Source organism: Electrona antarctica (genome assembly GCF_951216825.1).
Source record: "Electrona antarctica genome assembly, chromosome: 3".
Taxonomy (NCBI): Eukaryota; Metazoa; Chordata; class Actinopteri; order Myctophiformes; family Myctophidae; genus Electrona; species Electrona antarctica.
In genome coordinates, this window is record NC_136808.1 from 47,816,591 (window position 1) to 47,840,606 (window position 24,016).

Genomic DNA, 24,016 nt, shown 5'->3' on the forward strand with positions numbered 1-24,016 from the left:
AGATCATCCGTACAAAGACTGTTGAAGTAAATAATGTGACAGTAATAATAAGAATAATAATACAGAGTATAACATGAAACATAATAATCAGTTCATGGTCAAAAGGGTTATTAGCATACAGTAGTAAATCTAAACCTTTATAGCAGCATTGACTATTGCTTACTTGTATCATTATTTGCTTACTGAAAATACACGTTAATTATTTTATACAAAACAAAAAAATAATAATAACATGGAGCATTGTTCCTATCCAGATATTATTCATGAAAACTATTTTTTTAATTTTTTTAGCATTAAGGCACATTTTACCATCCTCAAAATAACGAAATAACACTGGCCACGCCTCCGGTCTGGCCACGCCTCTGGTCGGGCCGTGCCTCTGGTCTGACCACGCCTCCGGTCTGGCCACGCCTCCAGTCTGGCCATGCCTCCGGTCTGGCCACACCTCCAGTCTGGCCATGCCTCCGGTCTGGCCATGCCTCTGGTCTGGCCACGCCTCTGGTCTGGCCACGCCTCTGGTCTGGCCATGCCTCTGGTCCGGGCACGCCTCCAGGCTGGCCACTCCTCTGGTCTGGCCACGCCTCCGGTCTGGCCATGCCTCCAGTCTGGCCATGCCTCCGGTCTGGCCATGCCTCTGGTCTGGCCACGCCTCTGGTCTGGCCACGCCTCTGGTCTTAACTCATTCACTGCCGGAGTAAATAAATAAATAATAATGTAAAGGGAGAAATACTCTCTTACAAGTACATGGCCAATATTAAACATGTGAAAGTATTGGCATCGAAATATTGCTTTAAGCAAATATAAAACAGTACCAGAGTAAAACTATGCGGATGTTACAAAATATTTATTTAAACAAATATCTAAAATATTAATCTAAACAACAGTGAAAATAGTCGGATGTTTCAAACTTTGCGTCAAACTTTGGGAAAATACAAGTTCACCGCTTGTTGTGAGCTTGTAGATCTGCTATTTTTGAATAGCCAGAGTATAAAATAATGAAATAATAGGGCTTAATATTGGTTTAAAGAATGTTTTGTAATAATCATACAGTGTAGTAACTAAACTGTAGTGGAGTAAAACACTACTTTGATTAAATGCATGTCAGCTATGCATGCCACCGAACATGACCATTGATTAATTACTGAATTAATTAATTATGTCACTCTGCACGGACATGGCGATGGTTAAATATCAAATTTAGCTATGTTGTAGCCATTTCAAAATTCTATTTTGACCGTTAAAAAGGGCTTTATAATGCATAATGCATTGTGGTGATGACAAAAACATTTATATTTTTTATTTGAATGTATAAATGATCACATTTTTGACCATGCGACCCCCATTATTATTATTATTATTATTATTATTATTATTGTTATTATTATTATTATTATTATTATCATCATGCAACACTGAGCCGCACAAAATAACAGGATCACGTTTCATGTTGTAAACCTCTTTATATTGACGTAATGTTCAAAACCTTCATTATGCTATATTGTCACTACATGTTGTGCCATTTAAAGCTTTGATTGTTTTTAAGTTGTAGACAGACAGACAGACAGACAGACAGACAGACAGACAGATTGTTAAACAGACAGACAGACAGACAGACAGATTGTTAAACAGACAGACAGACAGACAGACAGACAGACAGACAGACAGACAGACAGACAGACAGACAGACAGACAGACAGACAGACAGACAGATTGTTAGACAGACAGACAGACAGCCAGACAGACAGATTGTTAAACAGACAGACAGACAGACAGACAGACAGACAGACAGACAGACAGACAGACAGACAGACAGACAGACAGACAGACAGACAGATTGTTAGACAGACAGACAGACAGACAGACAGACAGACAGACAGACAGACAGACAGACAGACAGACAGATTGTTAAACAGACAGACAGATTGTTAAACAGACAGACAGATTGTTAGACAGACAGACAGATTGTTAGACAGACAGACAGACAGACAGACAGACAGACAGACAGACAGACAGACAGACAGACAGACAGACAGACAGACAGACAGACAGACAGACAGACAGATTGTTAAACAGACCCTAACCAGTTAAGGGACTGCATAAGGGACATGGGGGACAGAATAGGGGACATAAGGGACCTGAGGGACAGCATAGGGGACATAAGGGACCTGAGGGACCTGTGGCAAGATGACTTTGTGTTAAACGCCTGGAGTGCTTGGAGATCTTCTTTTGCCTTATGATGATTTGTTCGTGTTTTGATATAAATTCATGAAAATAAATGTGTGTGTGTATGTATGTATATATATATATATATATATATATATATATATATATATAGGGATGCACGAGTATTCGATAGCATAATCAGAATTGGCCATATCGGCCATAAAATATTATTTAATCGGTTTTATTATTTTTAAATGAAAAATGTAAAAAATCATTAATGAGTTCAATATATCAAAAGTGTCTATAGTATCTTGTCTAGAACAAAAGCCTTTTCTTTTTCTACATTTAATTTGTGTACTCATCTCATTCAGTAGTCATTCAGTTGTGAAAACAGACACTTGGAAAAGAGTATAGGCTATGTATTGATTGATTGAATACTTTATTAACAGGCTTTGGGCCAAGCCCCTAGGGCCTAGGCTTGTTTCCATTGTGGTCCTCTGTATAATATCGAAATCGGCCAGAATCGGTATCGGCAGATATGACCCTGCAAATAATCGGGGATTATCGGTTATAATTTCATAATCGTGCACCCCTAATATATATATACAGTATATATATATATATATATATATATATATATATATATATATATATATATATAATGACTTAATGATGAATATTGATTCATCTGCAACAATTCTAGCCACTCATTCAGCCAAAAAAATATACAATAATATTAATGCATATTATTGATTATAATAAACACACAATAGTATGATAAAGATGTGGAATCACAGAAGCTAAACTTTAGTTTAATGTTTTATTTTTTGTACTTAGTTTTTCTTCATGTGCCTTTGCTGCTGCTGCTGCTGTCCGCTGAACCTTATTCAACCCTACAAAACCTTATTAAAGGCATACTGTGTAAAATTAATTTTGGCGACCTACTACTAGCTAGCTCCATTTGTCTATATGGAAGTACAGCTCAAAAAGGAACACTGCAGGGTCCTCGTGCCTCGTGGATATTTTGGAACACATCAAGCAAATACAGCAAAACTGTATTTATTATCATTAACAATAACAATACATCAATAAATACCTTTATGATGCGATGTGAGAGTGTGGTCTATAGCCAACACCAACTCGGGACTCCTGGATCGGTGCCCCCCCACACTATAGTATCTAACATCAGGTTCTTGAGCTCTACAGTGTTGTTAGCTAAGCCGTCATGCTGGAGTGCGTCTAGGTAGGTGGTGCGCTTCTTCCCCATCCTGGCTTTGCCCTGGGTTGGCTCCCATAGAGTAAATGTACTTGCCTCTAGTTCTGGGGTCAAGCCAAACACATGCACCCAGTTCTCGGTGCCCGACGCAGTGCCATGCCAGCCTCATCCTTTGTCTGTGACCCGTGGTAGGTCCCCATAGAGGTCCACATTTCTGAGGAGGTCCGTCCATGTCACACCTATAGTGCCATCCTTAGCATTCTTGTGTAGACTCCATCCATACAGCAGTAGGCCTACTGACTCCACTGGGAGAGTCCATGGCTCGGCCCCATACAGCAGTACTGACTACACTGTGAGGGTCCATGTCTCGGCCCCATACAGCAGTACTGACTCCACTGTGAGGGTCCATGTCTCGGCCCCATACAGCAGTACTGACTCCACTGTGATGGTCCATGTCTCGGGCCCCATACAGCAGTACTGACTCCACTGTGAGGGTCCATGTCTCGGCCCAATACAGCAGTACCGACTCCACAGTAGCTATATGAACAGCCGCTTCTTGAGGTCTTCTCCCATGTCTGATTTCCACACTCTCCTCATCCCATGCAAGGCATTCCAGGCAAGTGCTCTCCGGTTCTTTCAGGTCCTGTTCTGTTGAAGCAGTCCAGACCCCGAAGGTATTTGAAGTCCTCGACTGGCTCGAGCAGCGCTACCGTCCACAGCTCTTGTGTTACCTTAATTATCACACAAAAATACACCACTAAATACTAGTGATGCACGATAAAATCGGTAGCATATCAAAATCGGCATCGATTTCGGTATCTGATCGGTCTCAAAATAATCCATATTATTTTCACAGTTATTGATGACGCAATAATAATGTGACCGTCAATGGCTCTGTCGCTTTTGTTTTGCGTAATTATAATCCGTATAATATCGGAATCGGTCAGAATTGATATCGGCAGATATGACCCTGCAAATAATCAGAGATCGGATTTCGGTCATAATTTCATAATCGTGCAGTGTGCACCCCTACTAAATACATGTCCGATATGTTTCCGGTGCCTGCGTCATTTTGGTGTGTCGGGGAAAAATGTTAAGAGAAGTTGTCAAAAAACACATTAGTGTGAAATGGTTATTGTGGAAAGAATACCAGTTGATTATATAAATAGATAGATTATATAAAAATATAGCTGTTATATCAAGATTCTATCAAAATAACTTACACAGTATGTCTTTACATCCATGGCTATTTTACAGATGTGTCTTTAGATAATTATGCTCTATTATAATTGTAACAAAGAATTATAATTATGCTCTATTGCTTCTTTCTTTTTAATGACATGCATTTATCTACAGCTTTATGTTCTGTATGTTTAGTATTATATTTAGTATTATTTATATTCCATGGAGAGATGATTGTATGATTATTGTAGATACATTAAATACTATTTTTGTTTTTACAAGAAAATAACTGTGTGGCTGATCTCTCTCTCTCTCTCTCTCTCTCTCTGAATCTAGATAAGTTCAGTTCATTTATTTCCAGCTCTTTTGGACAACAAAAAGAGTGCGTATTAGTGCAATTTGGGCAAGACATAATCACAAAAGGAAGAAGGAAAGGAGAGGTACGAGTTGTCATGTTTATCTGGCATTCAATGAAGAGTCCAAGATGCTGGAAAAGGGGACAGGGAGTAGCACAATGCTTTAATATTGAGCCCTACCCCCTGGCTCATTTAGCAAAGAATAGAAATACATAAATAAGAATTTCAATAAATTGACAGTGATTACATCACACTTCCATGTTATTTACTCACATTCATTCATACATACAGCATACCCACACATGTGACCCTCGCTTTCTCACGCAAGTGCAACTCTCTCTCTCTCTCTCTCTCTCTCTCCATGCACCGTGGAATGGGCAGCTAGGTCTCACTGAAAGTATAACTACAATAATATTACATTATATAATACTATAGCAATATAATACAGTGACATTCTGCAAGATGAAACACACATGGATTTGAGGGTAAAGGACTAGCAGCTTTTTAAGTCAAACAGGTTTCTTAGGTCATAGTAAACGTGTTGGTTGTTTAGAAGTGTTTTGTATTTTTTGCTCTGTAGGCCTACATGATTTGGGCTGTTTTGAATTTGACTATAGATCATGGGAACTTTAGGATGTGGGAATTATAGAAGATAATGTTTGTGTGATCAGGGTACCCATGTGTTGTGTATGACTCACGGCTCTTTTTTTGTAGAATGGAAAGTGAACAAATTGCTGTTTTGTATGTATTTCCCCATACTTCTACACAGTAGGAGAGGTATGGTAAAATCATGGTACAGTACTATATGTAGTCATTTGGTATTGATGTGTGTTTCGCCTTTAACAGTAATGCTCTTTAATTGCTATCTTGACTTGTCTCCAGCAGATTATGTGGTCCAAGACAACACCTAAAACATATTTTTGTACATACTGTTGTCAATGTAGCTCCTCAGCCATTTAGATGCAACTCCTCTGATCGCAAAAAATGACCCGAATGGGTTAATTTGGTTCCATAGATTATGTACACTCTAGAGAGTATTCTTATTCATATTGAAAAGTGAAATGATACACATTTGCTGCTATTAATTTAAATTATGGCTTCTATAAACCTGATGGGTTTTATATTGAATTCATTCATTATATCGCCCCTGCAATATAGGGACCTGACTGAAAAGACCTCGGGCACCATTTTCGTCACCGCTAAACCCCTTATCCCTAAACTTCTTTGCCTTTTGTTTTACTATTTTGAAAAACATTTTTGAATAGTTCAACTAGCCAATCTACATTGACACGTTGTGAGCTTGTAGACTGGCCATTTTAACTATTCAAAAATGTTTAGCAAAATAGTAAAAACAGGCAAAGAAGTTTAGGGATAAGGGGTTTAGCGGTAACGAAAATGGAGCCCCTCGTCTTTTCAGTCATTTATATATTAAGGTGAAGAATTACCCCTATGTATTATTGTCCCACGATGTTTTCGCAATACACCCAAAACAAACAGTTAATATTTCACTAGCGAAAGTAGTTACACTTCTCATGCAGCCACCAGGAAGAGCTGCTTCCTTGTTCACTCAGCCAGTCCACAGCCAGGCTGTGTGTTTATGTCAACTTTTGCCAAACAAACACACAGAGAAAGGTGTTGGTAACTAACATATTCAAAATTCATATTTATTTGAATCCAGATTTAGCTGCTATCCCTGTGAACATCACGTGAAAGCCGCTAGCATAGCTACCTAGCCAAAAGACTTGGCAGGACGAACAGCTGTTGTAACGAGGGAATAGGAGGTGCTCTCTGTGTTTACATCATCCTACAGAATGTGCACGGGCGGTGCTTAGAAACCCACATGGCCAGGGTTTGAAAGGAAAACAAGCACTTCCCTTCCAATCAGGGACGGCTCCAGGGGGGGCAAGGCCCCTAAGCCCCTCCTCAAAACAAGCCCAATTGACTGACTTCTATGTAAACCAAGATTCATTAGCCCCCCTCCAAATAGCCAGCTCCCCCCATAGCACCCCCAGTCACAATTTTCTGGAGCCATCGCTGCTTCCAATGCTTCCATAGTTCAGTTACATTTTAGAATATGGGTTTTACAGTGTTCAGAGTATGGGTTTTAAGTGTCCCATTGGCTTATAGGCTAGCCAGGCTAGCCAATGAAGATTCAAATGTCGCTAGTACTGGTTTGTGTGAATGTAGATCAGCACAGCTGGTAAAAAATGCAAGCCACTGTGGAGAAGCTAGCGGCTGCTACTACCCCTAGTGGCTGCTACTACCCCTAGCGGCTGCTACTACCCCTAGTGGCTGCTACTAGCGGCTGCTACTACCCCTAGCGGCTGCTACTACCCCTAGTGGCTGCTACTTGCGGCTGCTACTACCCCTAGTGGCTGCTACTACCCCTAGCGGCTGCTACTACCCCTAGCGGCTGCTACTACCCCTAGTGGCTGCTACTAGCAGCTGCTACTACCCCTAGCGGCTGCTACTACCCCTAGCGGCTGCTACTAGCGGCTGCTACTACCCCTAGCGGCTGCTACTAGCGGCTGCTACTACCCCTAGCGGCTGCTACTACCCCTAGCGGCTGCTACTACCCGTCCGTCTGACTTTGCACAAGAAGTGCGATGAAGCTTTGGACGAGCTGGACGACGATCTCAGAGGAAGGCACAGCGGCGCCACCCGCTGGGGATGGCGGGTGCGACGCCGCCGTCCTACAGAAGTGGCGGTTCAGGTCAGAGAGCAGAGTGGTCATCTCAGAGGTCAGCTCCTGTTTCAGCCTCCGTTTGTCTACAGGGGAGGAGGAGGAGGAACCACCAGGGTCTCTGTGGGAGGAGCCACCAGGGTGCCTCAGACACCCGAGAGCCTGGGAGATCAGCAACGAGACACTCTGCTCCGTGGTAAGCACAAGTAAAGACCTCAGCTCTGCTGCTGTCTTCTCCAGGTCTCCTCCCAGCAGGAAAGAAGACCTCGGCTCTGCTGGTTTCTTCTCCAAGTCTCCCAGAAGAGCGAGGGCCACACTCACCGTGGACACCAGGGTTCCAAAGGAAGGAGGCACGTCTGGGTTGAGCGGCGATGCCGTGAACGTGGGGACAAACATGCTCCTGAAGCGGGCCGGGTCCGGACGGCACCGGTCTGACAGGAGTCGAACGCAGTCCGGAGTGAAGTGTTGCAGAGCGGACAGAGTTTTACTGAGGATCTTCAGGAGCTTCTGCTCCACCTCCCCTCTCTCTGCTGCCTCCTTTAAACAGGGTCCGGGGACCCCTGAGGAGGGACCTTGAGGGCCTTCTGGGGGCTCCCTTAGCGGCCTGTAACTCACCGAGTCCGTCGCCAAACGCGTACGAAACGCGCGGTCCTTGATATTAAAGGGATGGAGACCCCGTGCCTCGGAGGTGGTCTGAGGTGGGCTCGGTGGACCGTTTCTAACCCGGCGGTACCGACGGAGCGCCGTCTTGCTCTGAAGGACGTACGTGCACGTCTGACACAGGGAGCACAGGCTCTGCTGCACGTCTCCCAGGAGCCCGGGGAGGTGGAACTGCCACTCCTCATGGAAGCCGCAGAGCTGCAGCAGAAAGGCCAGAGTGCGATCGGCCTCGTCCAGAGTGTCCAGGCTGGGCAGCGTTCGCACTGCGCTCAGACACCGCAGCACGCCCTCCCGATGAACTCCCACAAAGTCCAAGGCTTGCTTCACGAAGCCGTAGCGCAGCGTCCTCAGCAGACTCTCCATGAGGCACGTACACAGCTGGTACACAGCTGTCCAGCGTGGGGCGACGGTGGCGTTACAGACGTCGTACACGTTGAGAAGAGGAAGACAGATACTCTGAGTGATCGCCGCTCCGGCGACGGCTGCTGCCCCCTGCTGGGAGGAGCGGGCCAGCATCAGCAGCAGCTGCAACGCCGCTTCGGAGAACTCCACGTTCCGCGTGGAAACCAGACTGAGCTCCAGAGCGCAGAGGAGCGAGGGAAGGAGCTGCTGCTTCCTCATCACTGACAGCCATTCTCCATCCTCCTCCTCCTCCTCCTCGTCAGCAGAACACAGCTCCCTGAGGAGGTGCAGTGCCGGAACACACGCCTCCTGAAGGTTGTGTGGAAGAGCATCCGACTCCATGTCGCTCCCGTCGCTCTGCAGACGTCGAGTTCTGTCCGTCAGCGCGATCGCCTCGCACTTCACCGTCTCGCAGACGCGAGGCAGCAGCAGCATCAGCCACCGGGGCAGCCGGGATATATGTCCACCGTGGAGTCCCCGCCACTGCGTCTGCAGCACCGCTACGAGTGCGGAGAAGATCTTGGCCTTTGTGCCGTCCGTCGACGGATGCTCCGCTTGAAGGACACTCTCCGCGACAAGGGACAGCGAGCACAGGACGTCCGGGGCGGCGGGGGCAACAACGCCCCTCCACTGCTCCAGGAGGGCCAGCAGCAGAGACGCCATGCTGGAGGCCAGAGCCATGCTGGAGGAGCCCAGAGTGGAGCACAGGGTGGAGCCCTGAGCCATGCTGGAGGAGCCCAGAGTGGAGGCCAGAGCCATGCTGGAGGAGGCCAGAGTGGAGCCCAGAACCATGCTGGAGGAGCCCTGAGTAGAGCCCAGAGCCATGCTGGAGGAGCCCAGAGTGGAGCCCAGAGCCATGCTGGAGGAGGCCAGAGTGGAGCCCAGAGCCATGCTGGAGGAGCCCAGAGTGGAGCCCAGAGCCATGCTGGAGGAGCCCAGAGTGGAGCCCAGAGCCATGCTGGAGGAGCCCAGAGTGGAGTGCAGAGCCATGTTGGAGGAGGTTCCGTTTAGACCCAGCGGAGCTGTCGTCAACGCTGCCTTGGTTCCGTCCAGGATGTCCATGAAGAGCGTCAGTCGGACGGAGTCGTCCGTCAGGTGCATGACGTCGGGGTGGGCGGCGGCCACCCCAAGCAGGAAGCCCCAGGCCGAGACGAGGGAGCGGAGGGTCAACCCTTCTTCCTCTTCTGTCTGCTGCTGCGCCACCGCGCTGCGCAGCACCAGCGACTTGACACACTGCGACCAGTGCCCGTAGCGCCGCCCGCCGGAGAACCTGCGCAGCACGTCCTTCAGCGACCGATCCAAAGAACCGCCGCCGGAGCCATAATGAACCTCCAGGCCGATGATTTTCAGAACGGAGGCGCAGATCTCCAGAACGCAGGGCTCTGGCGCGTCGGTAGACGGGAGGGTAGCAAAGAGAGGCGTCGACAAATTGTCCCAAAACGTATCCGTGGCGCGTAGGGCAGAGATGGCGCTGTCGCTGCGATCCCGCCACAGGGCGAGAAGGAAAGCCATGGCTGCCCTGCGGAGCGGAGGGGGACACGGAGGGGCCTCGCAGCGGATCAGGTCCAACACGACACGCAAACAGCTGCTCTCTCCTAAGATGAACTCCTCTGCCTCCTTTCTGATTGGCCGGTCTGAGCCCCGCTCCCGGTCTCCACCTTTCACCTCCAGGTCGACAAAGAGCTCGGCGAGGCCTGGCTGGGTTTCCACGGCGACGGAGAGGAACTCCAGGATCGCGACTTTCAACCTCAAGTCTTCCGTCGCGCTCCGCAGTCGAGCCAGGAAGGCGTGTCGTATGGCTGCTGCCTGGCTGTCCAGACAGGCATGCAGCGACACAGGCGTCGCCGCAGCCAGCCTCGTCAGCAGCTGGACGGCCAGGAGCGGGAGCTCCGGCTCGTCGTGTTTAGACGTACTCACAGAGACGCACCTGGCCAGGACGGTGATCGGATTCTCACCGTGGCAACCCCTGTGCTGCGTCAGTGCCCGCTGCAGAGGCGACATCATCATCGTATCAGAGGGCGGCGGTGGCGGCTTCAGGCGCATCACGTTGTCCGTGACGGAGATCGCCAACTTTACCGTTTGGATCGGCGTCTGAACCGAGCCCTCCGATTGGCCTGCGTGGATGGCGTCTTCTCCCTCCGCCATGATGTCGACCACGGCCACTCCAGATTGGCCGTTATCCAGGGTGTGCACGCACACAGACCGCAGGGTGGCGGCGCCTGCTTCATCCTCCGGAGGGAGCTCCAGAGTCAGGCTGAGAACGGCATGGATCAGCTCCAAGATCAGACAGCCAACCCTCTCTCTGTCGCCAAGGGTGCTGTAGCGCCACCTATGGTAGACGGGCAGCATGTTGTTCAACACCAGCAGTACGGAGGGGATCAGGCGGCAGTGCACTGCAGCACTTCCCGGCTCACTCTTCACTAAGGCATGGACGAGGCGCAGGAAGGCCACTGTCACGGGATACTCTCCCCTGGACATCTCCAAAAGCAGCAGGTCGCCGTACTTACCGGCCTTCATGCCTTCGGCGCTCACGCAGCGTTCGCTCACGACGGGGCCGGACGCGAACGGAAGGAATCCTGCACAATCCAGACCGGACCAAACGATCCCGGGCATTCCGGAGGCTGACACCGCCAGACAGTTCACGCAAGAGGCGATCGCATCCAGTGGAGGGTTGATGAATGACATCATCCTCTGCAGCAAGGTGGAGACGCGCAAAATGAGAGGCGACAGACCGTCGGCCACGGTCCGGTCTGCATTCAATATCATCTTCTGCACCAGGTCCAGGATGGCTTTCACACGTTCGCTGTGAAACATCTCGTCTGTGGATGACGGCTCCGCACGCAGCAGCATCTCAAACTCGCACGTGAAGAGAGTCCAGGAGCTGTAGGAAAAGTTCCAGTGCACCACGAAGGCCTGGTCACCTGGTCGCACCTGTACCTGGCCAGAGACTCCCTGAGGCATCCGCAGGTTGGTCTGTCCCTGAGACATCAGATCGGTCTGTCCCAGGCCAAGCGGGAAGAGGAACCTGGGCGTCCGTCTCCTCCACAGCGTCTCGTTGTCTCTGGACGTCACGTCATTGGGCATGTGTTTGTAGACCTCCGTGTACGAGGACATCTTGTCTAGAAAGGCGTACACCCTTTTTGCAGTTGCCTGGTTTGACAGAAGAGCAGTCAGGAGCTGTAACAGGGGTCCCAGGTTGTGAGGAAACATCCCGACGGCTCCGTTCAGAACGGTTCCCAGTCCCGCTGCGCCGGTCCTCGTTTCCCAGAATTGGTCCGGCAGGCCGGGAGCGGACAGGACCTGACAGGCGGCGTCCAACAAGTCCTGCTGGTCGCCCAGAGTCTCCTCTTCAAAAGAGGCGATGGCAAACGACAGGAGGCCGTAGACGCACATCTTCGCCGCGTTGGCTGTGGAGTTTGCCCCAGAGACACTGAGGCTTCGCAGCATGGCGCTCAGGTACCCGAAGACACCCAGCCGCAGCGAGGCGTTGCCCATCACCCTCACGACCGGGCCCGATTCGTCTGGCTGCAGCGTGTGTCTGAGCAGCAGCCAGGCCAGCAGCACAGGGCCGTGGTGAGGAACATCTCCCAAGGCCAGCAGCAGTCGGTCCATCTTCCCCATGACCTCATGGTCCTTGGAGAAGTGATGCCGCTCCGTGTTGCCCTCCAGGACACACTGCTGAAGAAAGTCCACGTCCATTCCCTCGACGAGGATCAGAGCGCAGAGTTGACCGATATGCTCGAGCACAGAATCCATGCTTCCGTCCACTAGGTGTCTGTTGGTCTGCCGTAGGCCGAAGCCCACTTCCTGGAACATCTTTGTGAAGCTCAACAGGTCGGAGGAACTCATCTCAAAGTGTGTGTAATATAAGAAGAGGATCTCCAGGAGCAGAGACTGTTCCCTCAGACACTGGAGGAACCAGCGAGACGCCTGCCTCTCTGTCATAAAGTCTCCGTGGGTTTCCGCCGTTGGTGCCTCTGCTCTGATAAGCTTCTCCAACTGAGAGTGGTAGCTAACGGCCAAGTGCTTCTCCAGTCTGGCGATGCAGTCCGAGAACGCTGTCCTGTGAGGGTGCCGGTCGTCATGGAAATAGGTCAGCAGCAGCAAAACACACCTGAGCAGACTGATACGCTCCCGGTGGTAATAGTCGCACACATTCAGCAGGAGGACTCGGCTCTCTCTCTCGTCCTGAAGAAGCGTCTGTAATGATCCTTGGATTCCTCTGTAGTCCTCCCGTAAGTAACACTGCAACATGTGGACACTCTGCTGCTGCTCCAGACCCAGTGCTTTGCTCACCCTCAGAGCATAGACATCCATAGGTTGGTCCGAGTCGCTCAGAGAGGAGCTGCTGCTATGAAGGACCTTCCCTGCGGAGGAGCTGCTAGGAGCTTGGTAGAAGTTCAGTCCCTGGCGGAGTCTCTCCCAGTGTCTCTCCAGTTCTGTCTGGACGTGAGGAGGTTCTGTCTGGATGTGAGACGGTTGTCTCAGAGAAGACCTCAAGATGGTCCACAGCTCTCCACTACTCCGGACACACGTAGGCTCCGAGTCCCTCATGATGTCTACTTGGATGTGAATGTGTCTGCGTGTAACATCCTGATGGCGGGGTAACATCCTAATGGCGGGGCGCGGCAACATCACTTATCTATGACATCAAGTTTTTATGACATATCTATGATGTAATGGTTCCGAAATTGGGTTTCAAAGTGATCAGAGTTCTGTAGACTTCCTTCCATTTTAAAATGATAAAGTTAACATTTTCAAATGAATACTGGGCTGTTATGGAATACCCCTTGTGTCTGTCTGTGTCCCTTTCATCCCCATATGTGGAGATCCCTGAAGTCATCAATATGGAGTCATGAGCCAAATTCCAATACCCCAAATGTCCCTACTAATTCCTATAACAACCATGCCATTTTGGTGTGATGACGCAACTTCCGGTTGCTTAAAAAAAAAAAAACATTAAAAAGTCATGCTGTACAAACAAAAACGTTTTTATTTTTTGAGTGGTGCAAACCACTCCAACAACTGGCTTTGTTAGTACCCGTGTGTGTTTGTGCCTGTACGGGTGAGCATGGTTGCTATGGTTAGTATGTGACGTCACTGACATCACAATAAATGTGTTGTTGCACCACTCAGTTCACACAGGTGTGATTTTTTATCCTATTCTACTCTCATATATAATTTTCTCATATTTATGTGCATGTGTGCGCTTGCATGGATGCACGTGCGCATGAGATGTTACATACGTTGGCGTTGCCGCCATCTTGGAGTGATGGTGGCATATTTTCATATTTTCCTACATAATGCCTCATTTGCATATTTAAAAAAACAGTTTAAATCTATCTCCTCTTGGGACATTTCAACACGTGAACTTTGGACATATGGACAAAATAATCGGAGGTAAAAATATTTTAAAGTGAAAAAATTAAGATTTTATGAGCCGCCCAGGCGGTGGCGTAACCGTCTGGGCACCCGACTGGTAATCCAGTCGCAGTGTGCCGCGGGTTCGACTCCCGAGCCCGACACGGCCCTTACTGCATGTCTTCCCCCATCTCTCTCCCGTTTCCTGTCAGCCTACTGTCTGTCCCTTCAAAAACCAATAAAAAGGCGTAAGCCGCAAAAAAAATATCTTAAAAAAAATAAAAAAATAAAAAGATTTTATGAGCCACTGAAAATTGCAGTTTTATGAAAATTCTTCTTCTGCCCCTAATACATACATACAGCGTCACATGTTTATGAAACTTTACAGTACACTATGGTAGAGGATTATGCCAAATAGCGCTGAAACATGCAGTCTTACTCCAGTTGGCCAAAGGGGGGGCCTCGTTTGGCCAAAAGGGAGGGGGGGGGGGGGGGGGGGGGGCTTAGCGGGGGGAGGAGGGGCGCCCCCATGACGATTATAAAAACATTTTGTCGCTGGTGTGTGGCATTGTTGAACAGCCTAAAAGGGCTTATTGCTTGGTCCCGTCTTATCACTGCTTGCAGCTATATTTAAATTATTTATTTTACAAAGCTCTTTAAATAGCTTTTGGACAGACAAGAAAAAAGAATACAATATTGTGACACGTGATGAATATTACGGTCTGTCTGACAAAACAAACAAGCAAACAATCAAAACAAAAACAACAACAACACACTGAACAATATTAAAACACAGAAACCAGAAACAAGTTCAAGGTGTCAAAACATAGACATAGACAATAACCGCATTCATTGTCAATGGCATTTATGGAAGCCAGCGACGACGATGCAAAGACGCAATGATGCATGTAGCTGCTCCAATGATACTCCCATTCGTCTTCGTGCATCTTTGCGTCTGCCCGCAGTGCCCGTGTGAACAGCCATTTCGCTCGGATTGACCCCCAGCCTCTCGCCGTAGCTTAGTACTACTACAGCTCAACAGCTAGCGTCACACACCAGAGCCATGTGTGTGGATGTGCTACGGTTGGTTAAATAAAAAAACATATCAATGCTGCAATGCAAGTTATGCAACTACGTATAAATGATTAACAATATACTGCTGGGTCAATATGCAACTATCAATGATTAACTGCATGTTTGGTTTACTGCTGGTGTTCAGGTCAAACGCTGCTGAAATAAAACAGCTCTGCATCTCAAGACCAAAGCAGGCAGCAGTCACCTGCTACACTAGGAGACAGACCATCATCATTCTCTACGTTTAGTTTACATTTATTTGTATTTGTCTTTCTTCTCCTCTCCTCCCAGGATGGCAGCCCTGCGCGCCGCTAAGCAGGCTTTGAGGAAAGAGATCAAACGGCGGGTGTCGGAGTTGTCCGTTAAGGAGAAACAGAGACAGTCTCAGGTGGTTTCCCAGAAGGTGGGTGGTCTGTGTCACTGTGTGGTGATTGGTGAATGAATGAATGCAAATACGTTCGGGACATGTGTCAAATTCAATACGCCAGATTGTAACGAGATTGTCTTTGTGTGTGTCGATAGTTTTAAAAATGTTGTCAAGACGCGTTGAACCAAACTAAACGGTCTTGTTGTGCATGGGCGCCATCTCCTGGGGACTCAGGGGAAATGCGTTCCTGTATGGATGGCCAACTCTTCTGAAAGATTTTGATTGTACAATGTACATGTACACTACTACAGACGACAAGGCTACTCTAGTCATGGCAAAGCAACAAGACTAGATGGAGGATGCTCTTCACAACAGCTGTCTGAAAAGCATCGCCAAAATGCTTAGATTATGCTCCGAGTCCTCAGCCTCTGTCGTAGGATTTTCATGCAACAAAAATAGCAGATCTTCAACAAGCTAGCCCTTTTAACACAGTGGTTTTCAACCTTTTCATGGATCATTTGATGAGATTTAGCCTTGCAGACCCAAAGCTAAAGAGTCGTTGGATAAGATTTTGTCCACAATTCCATGCTGTGTTGATGTTGGTACCATTGGAGAGATAACAGGCAAACGTTGATCAAAATAACTATTATTCTACATTCTCTAATTGTGTACTTCTTGTAAATTAAGTAATGCAGATGTTTAACAATAATGTACCGTAACTCTTGAGAGCGTAACATGAAACCAAATGGACCCGTAAAGCAAACATAAAATATTTGTGTGAAAATATGAACACATCACACCCATACTCCACTCCCTTCACTGGCTTCCCGTCTCCTTCAGGATAGAATACAAGGTCTGCCTCCTCACCCATCAGTGCATCCACAGCAACGCCCCCCCCCCCCCCTACTTAAAGGAAATAATTGACTTTTCAAACACCCCAAGTACGTGGCCTCCCAGCGCATTCATGACATGACATGACATGACATGACATCATAATAACATTGTGTCATCTTTCTTTCACAGCTTTTCAAACACCCCAAGTACGTGGCCTCCCAGCGCGTCGCCGTGTTCCTCAGCATGCACGACGAGGTGCGCACCGAGGAGATCCTCCTGCGTGTGTTCAAGGCAAGGTTTCATGGATTAAAGTTCTCCGTCACCACGACTGATTTAGCTCATTTTGGATTCCACGGAAGCCTTCTGTGAAAGCATGCTGCTGCGCACCGAAAATAGCCGAACTACAAGCTCACAACACGTCGCAGCGCTGCAACGGACAGGTGCTGTATGTGAGCTTGTAGAATAGGCTATTTTCGGTCATTCGTTATTTTAAGAGGAAAGAGTATTTGAAGTGATCATTTAGAAGCATCTTCCAGAAACATGAATGCTTTCGGAAATGTTATTAAAGCAAAGATAATTAATATCTCAAATCTGTGATTTCTTCAGCCTGTCGGCTGTTGTGTGGAACAGCAACAACAATAGGTTCTGAATGATCATACCTAAAACATCATCATCATTACATTTTCAGTGATTTTCTTTTTGCTTTATTCCATGTTATTATAGTTAACTAAAACTGACACAAAAATAAAGAAATAATTTTCGTTAACTGAACTAAGTAAAAACTAGAAAAAGAGAAGAAAAACTAAAATGCCCTTAGTTTGTGTCCATTTATTACTGTATTTATAAGCTCAATCTGTAACAGAAATGTATTTTTTTGAGTTTTTATTACACAATACTCTGGCCCTTTTCAATCGTGCTCCTGAGTTAGGTGCATGATTGAAAAGGGCAGAAAAAAAACTAATACTAATAAAAAATGAACTAAAACTAATTCTAACCTTTGGTACATACAAGGACGGCAAGACGTGCTTCATCCCCAAGTACCAGAGCACGGAGAGCAACCACATGGACATGGTCAGGCTGAGGAGCATGGAGGACATGGAGTCTCTGCCTCTGACCTCCTGGAACATCAGACAGCCTGCTGACCATGACCATAGCAGAGAGGAGGCCCTGGACACTGGTTAGACACACACAATACACACAAGTTGCGTTTTTGGATTCCAGATTTTGCACATAAATCCCCGAATGGGAAAAAAAATATCTTGTTTTGTGCTTGAGGGCATTTTGGGGCTTTATCGGGAGAAAAATGAAATGTGCAAATGGGGGATGGAAATGCTTGCCGAATAGATAGTAGAAGTAGAAAACATTGCATTTGCATGACGTCGATTATTTTTGCACAATTTGTATTATAATTAGCCTAGTAGGCAATAGAACGCCGAAGTCCTGACGTCACTCGCTCGTCCCCTCGATTCCCCTGTTTCACGGAGGTAATTTCTCTATGGAAAATAACATGGGCTCATCTTAAAATCATTTCATATAAGTGTTGTGGTCCAAAAATAAACAAGCTGTCTCTGCGTTATGGATATGAAGAATCAACTGACTGAGAGAAAACGCTATTGTTACTGACTTACTGCTACTGAATTAGTTCATAAAACTATTTTTTGTGTCCAATTTTTTTTGTACGCCAGCAGCAGCACAAAACCATAGTTCCATGTGACAGAGAGGTCCAAGTTGAACGGAAGTTGCTCTATATGGTAGAAATATGTCAACAATACAAATGACGCTAGTTTTGTGGATTCATTTATTTTTAACCGTTTCCATCCGTAGGACGGCTCCACACGTCCTAGGGAACCCAATCGACACGTTCATACACGTCCTAGCACATCCTCAATGATATCAGGCGAGAGACGAATATTCTGATTTTTTTTCCTTTTTTTTTTTTTTTTTTACTTGATACTTCATATTAGTTTACCGTTCGATTAGCTGTTAGCGCGGCAGAAAGAATGCCTCGTCTTTCCTAATCCAGGGCGCTCCATGGTTTTGATCTGATGGATATACTACGCGCTTCATTTCTGACTTCAACATGCCTCTCGTTCAAAATATGAATGCTTTGGAGCTTCTAGCGATATAATAGACTCGAGACCAAGGTAAGCTAACAAAATATTTCTCCGGTTTTCTTCCGGATTGTTTCCGGGGGGGGGGGGCTTCAGAGTAAAAGCGGCCATGTCTTTCCGGCACCCCAGAGCTCCTATTTTGAAGGAATCCCGGCAACGATTGTGTTAATGTGTGGCCCCCAGTGCCCCCCACCAAATGACGATATAATAGACTCGAGACCAAGGTAAGCTAACAAAATATTTCTCCGGTTTTCTTCCGGATTGTTTCCGGGGGGGGGGGGGGGCTTCAGAGTAAAAGCGGCCATGTCTTTCCGGCACCCCAGAGTGAACCTATTTTGAAGGAATCCCGGCAACGATTGTGTTAATGCATGGCCCCCAGTGCCCCCCAACAAATGTTCACCAAAACCAGAGCAGTGCTCTCACCACGGGACTCAGGCAATCAATTAATACCTTTGCAAATGCAACCACTATATTAATGGCAACTTGGCAAAGTATTTCCTACAGCTTTAAGTCCAACAATCTAAACTAACCCTTTAATGAATAGGCCTAGTACTGTTTTATTAGCAGACAGCTTGCAGTCCAATGGCCTATCAGGCAGGCTGTGTAATTTGTTTTTGTATAGCCTAAAAATAACATCAAAAAGTAAACTCACTTCACGCACACACACAACATGGATGCTCTCTAAGTCAGGGGTTCTCAACATGTGGGTCGCGACCCCTTGGGGGTCCCCAAATTATGTTGGGGGGGGGTCTCCAAATTATATTTTTTTTAAAAGAAGAAAACAAATGTTTTTACTTTTTCTTTTGTAACTGAATGGCTGGAAAATGGAAATTTTGAGCTTACTTAGTACACATTTAGTACACAGTGCATGCATAAACTTTCCTTAAGGATTATATCTGGTTTCAGTATTTATTTATGATGTGTTTTCTCTATTATTAAGGTTATTGTAGCGGTCAATTTGTATTGGTGGTGGGGAGGGGAGGGGGGGCGGGGGTCGTGAGACATGGCCAAAGGATTTCCGGGCGTCCCCAGCCAAAAACATTGAGAACCCTTGCTCTCCGATTGTCTGCACTGTCCAATTACCGACACACATTCCCTTTTCCAAAAATCTATGTAGTTTTCTGATAATCATGAATAGACCGTTGGCCTATGTTACAAACTGCCTTGACACAAACAATATCAGTACTTAATTTATTCCTTGTTGAACTATATGTCGTTGTTTAAATTGAACCAAGATTAGCCCATGTGTCATTCCAGAGAAGTAATTGTTTTTTTCTCTGAACAAAAAGAGCAAGTACATTGTTTCACCAGTAGATGGAGTTGTCCCACCTCTAAAAAGTCTTAGCTGCATGGCTGCCTGGTAAAATGTCAATATGTCTGCAAGTTTGTATAGATTTATATCATCATGTGTATCCTACTACACGCACGCACGCACAGCATCAGTTATTAGTGAAACAGGCCTGAGTTGCAACTGTACTACACCAAATCTCTTTTCACAACATGTCTTGTAGATCTGCTATATGTACTACTGTAGCTGCCTTTGTCTGTATCCTTTATGTTGTGTTGGGTAGCATGAAGCAAATGATCAGTATATACTTGATGATGCAACCTCACACCCAGAGGTTGTGTTCCAAATCTGACACATAATCAATATGGTTGCGGCCTTACGGGACAGTGCACCTATACCACATAATCTTAATGACCCCGTTTTGATTCCGGCCAGAGTCTTATGTTTAATCACCTTCCTCATCTCTGTAAAAAAATATGTTGTAGACTAGTTACTCCACTGCGCCCTCTGCAGACTAGTTACTCCACTGCGCCCTCTGCAGAGCTTGTCAATAGAAAAATTCCATTGACCAGATTTGTCCTAACGGTGAAATATTTTCTTTAATGGCCAAAAAGTGTATTTTAGACCCACTAAGGAAAGAGGCTTTCAACTCTTCTTAAACCATCGGAAGTGGCGAAAGTGGATTTATTTAATTTTCACTACAGCATGAGCTGTGCGCAACAGCTCGAAAGGCCGATTCATACTCCTATTTAGTCTCTCTCTGTCTCTCTCTCTCTCTCTGTCTCTCTCTCTCAGGAGGCCTGGACCTGATCCTGATGCCGGGCCTGGGTTTCGACCGTGCCGGGAACCGGCTGGGCCGAGGGAAGGGCTTCTACGACACGTACTTGGAGCGCTGCATGGGACACCCCAAAGGGAAGCCCTACACCATCGCCCTGGCTTTCAGGGAGCAGCTGTGTGAGGACATCCCCGTGGACCACAACGATGTGCTCATAGACCAGATCCTGTACGAGGACCTGGAGTAGACCTGGTCTGCTCCAGGTCCTCTACCTGGAGTAGAGGACCTGGAGTAGACTCAGGGTTTCCTGCAGACCTTATTTGCCCCGGTATAGAGTGTTGCAGTCCTGCCCCCTTTCATAACGACGCCAGGCCCAGGAAATAATTCCCAATGCATTTTTCCCATAGACATTTCAAAAAGTATTTATTTAAAGACATTTTAAGCGTCGTTCGAAGCCGAGTCGTGACAAATCATGACAACAAACACAATATTTTGGACCAAACAAATAATTACAAAGAAGAAAAACAACAAAAAGTGTTGTAACCTGCTGTTTTCTTCTACTTTCTAATTCTTTGTTTGGCCCAAAACATTGTGTTTGTTGTCATGATTTGTCACGACAAGAGTTGGCTTTGTCTGCGGCGTGAACGTCTTTAAAGAAATACTTTTTGAAAAGTCTATGAGGAAAATGAACGGGGAATTATTTTCCGGGTCTCTCGAGGGGGCGGGACTGCGACGCTCTATAGCACCGTGCCTAAAATCTGTCACCGTGCCAAGCCAAGTTTTAAAAAAAGAAAAGTGGAATGAAATATTTAACGACCTGAGGCCGATTCTACAAAATGTCTTATAAATCCTGACAATTTTCTGAAAAACCTATGTTTCTGTGTCAGTGGTGCTCAAACTATTTCATGTCAAGGACGCCAGAATTATCTGTATTTGGCCGCGGACCCCCATCTGAAAATATGTAGTTCCAGGGACCCCCCCCCCCCCCCCCAGAAGCAAAGATTTGAGTTAAAATCGTTCGCTCTGAAAGAATATAAATTGTGAGGATTGAGGCCAACAGCGGGAGACAGAACCAGGGTTGAGCCCAAATATGGCGCCCATTTATTAAACAGAAAGGTTTTTGTACAGGCAAATCAACGTATTCAATGAATCAGCTGGTCAGGGGCTTTCCAGAGAGCAAAACAGTCAACTAAAATGTTCCAAATTAAATAACTTAAATGTTCTTCATCTCTAGGGCTTCCAAGCAAAGGGGAGTGTGGGCAGGGTCCTTCCCCGGGCCCGCAGGTTTAGTATAAGTCTTACTTTAGAGTCACTTTCCCCAGTGTGGGGGGTTTAGGGTTACAGTCTTCAGTTTCCAAGCTTCACTTGAACGCATCATGTCCAGCCGAGCCCAACGGACCATTCACAGGCATCAGAGCACAGCCTACGAGGTAGGAAACGCACAGTCAGTCTAATGCGACATTTCAATATAATGTTTGAAGGAATGTTGACTCGCTTACCGCTAGAACCGCACGCCACCATCACCGGAGAGAGCTGTCAGCGAGGGCAACGAGACGGAGTCCCTTTATGCGTTTGTGAGGCTGCGCAGGTGTTTCTCATCTGAAGGTTTCCAGCAGGTAATTTGGGACATACCTGCCTCCGAATACGTGGCCCAGCCCTCGGTGCTTCGCTCCGCCTCGCTCGCTCTCTCTCTCTCCGGGGCGGCGCCGCTGTGACGCACGGTCCCGCCGCGAGACGCCACAATATTCAAAGATTTGCACCACATTTTCACGATTTTTTTTAAATAGCAGATCTACAAGCTCGGAATGCGGTGCCACGATATGAGCTTGTAGATCTGCTATTTTTAACATAATGCTTAAAACACCAAAAGGGGGCACGGTGGCACAGTTGGTAGTGCTGTCGCCTCAGCTAGAAGGTCCTGGGTTCGATTCCCGCTCGGGACGCTGTGGGTGCTGGCGGCGTGTTTCCTCCTCCGTGTCATCAGTGCCCATACCCGAGGCGGGGTTGGCGAAAGGGCCTTTCTGTGTGGAGTTTGCATGTTCTCCCCGTGTCCCCTAGGGTAGGTACCCTCACAAAAAACATGCAGTAATCCTGGTCTCTAAACCGCCTTCCCCTGGCCAGCCGGGGCTCCTGATGGAGGGGAAAGGAACTGGTTGGAATAACGTGTTCCTTCCACGCGCTACGTCCAACCAGGGAAACTCCCCCCTGTCAGGTGTAAAGGAGCAACTTGGACACTCAGGCATGAAGGAAGCATGAGTTCAAGTCCGTTGCTCTCCCCATGTCCCCCATATATGGGGACTAGGTTGGCGGAGGGTGTGTAGAGCCCAGGATCACATTAGATAATTGACACAGGGGTGAAAAATGGGTTACAAAATCGTGGGATAAAAAAACATTGAAAAAAAAAAAAACACAAAGAGGTTCCCGTCAATTAGGGCAATAATAATTACTTAAACAAAAATAAATTACTTAATCATCTCTGGGCACGCGCCGGAGATTCTCCCCCCGGCCAGAACCGGGGCAAAGCTTTTTCCTGCAGGAACATTTTACTAATAAGGGTCCATTTTTGCAGCATTTTGCTGCAGTGGCATGCACAGATAGACACTAGGTGGTGCTAGAGCACTTGCCCTTTGCCCTCTTTTCACTTGAGCACCTGCCCCTCTAAATGTGTGTGCACGCCACATTTTGCTGGACAGAATCGGTTCTTAGCCTATAATCATTGGGGCCTTTTCCTGGGCTTTCACAGACGGGTGACGGGTTTCGACTGTAATCTATGAGTCAAGTACTGTATTACTGACTGTGACGGCTTCCAAGTAAGCTATGGCAAAACTGTCTCTTTTCATTTTGTTTTCCTATGCCGGTAGCAGTATAGCAAGTGATGGGAAGATGGGAAGAGTACCTCAAAATGCCATGTATTGCTGTATTTTATTATACTAGACCTGTACGTGCCCGTCGCAATCGGCCCCCTGCTGTTACGGCCGTAGGCCTGTGCATTTGCTATGTGTCTGTATTGGTGCGCACAGTGCGTGCCCCGTTGCCTATTCCCTCCCTGCAGATCCGTCAGCACAGCCATTGGTGGGGAGCGTTCCCGACGCTCCACTGTTGGTCGCCTGCTCCGCACACCGTTATCTCTGTATTGGATAGGCGAAATCATCCGTTATCAGCACCTTCGAATAGGGCCAATATGGCCATACTGGCATACTCGCCCTTGGCTGAACGTGTCATTTCCAACTCTATTGTCGGCGCATGGAAACTAGGGGCTACTAATATATACTATTCTCTGCCTATCGGGGCGTAACTCGGACGGCGCTGAGTCGGGTCTGGTGGCCGCCGCAACGCTCGGCACGGCGCCTCACGTGGCTCAAGGCCACATTATCACCCGTCACAATAGGTGATAATGACATACTGAAACAGTGAGTATGCCAGTATGGCCATATTGGCCCTATTCGAAGGTGCTGATAACGGATGATTTCGCCTATCCAATACAGAGATAACGGTCGAATGGGGTGCTGGCCTACACCTGCGTCCACCTGACGGCATAAAGGCG

The 24,016-nt window shown here is 47.2% G+C and overlaps 2 protein-coding genes across 3 annotated transcripts; one reads left to right on the forward strand and one right to left on the reverse strand.

Annotated features, from left to right (window-relative positions):
* Nucleotides 1-7,489: 7,489 nt before the first annotated feature.
* On the reverse strand, nucleotides 7,490-13,216 carry LOC306919829 (nucleoporin NUP188-like; the record flags this gene model as incomplete). Its single annotated transcript, XM_079496379.1, has 1 exon — nucleotides 7,490-13,216. The coding sequence occupies one exon, from the start codon at nucleotides 13,214-13,216 to the stop codon at nucleotides 7,490-7,492; it is 5,727 nt and encodes a 1,908-aa protein (XP_079352505.1).
* Nucleotides 13,217-14,993: 1,777 nt separating this feature from the next.
* Nucleotides 14,994-20,765, forward strand: mthfs (5,10-methenyltetrahydrofolate synthetase (5-formyltetrahydrofolate cyclo-ligase)). Of its 2 annotated transcripts, none has more exons than XM_079496712.1 (5): nucleotides 14,994-15,106; nucleotides 15,389-15,500; nucleotides 16,488-16,589; nucleotides 17,310-17,475; nucleotides 20,493-20,765. In XM_079496712.1, exons 1-5 carry the CDS (start codon nucleotides 15,087-15,089, stop codon nucleotides 20,717-20,719), a joined length of 627 nt encoding a protein of 208 aa, XP_079352838.1. In that variant the 5' UTR covers nucleotides 14,994-15,086; the 3' UTR covers nucleotides 20,720-20,765. The 2 variants fall into 2 exon arrangements, with proteins under 2 accessions (XP_079352838.1, XP_079352839.1); XM_079496713.1 differs by having other exon boundaries at nucleotides 20,496-20,765.
* Nucleotides 20,766-24,016: the final 3,251 nt, after the last annotated feature.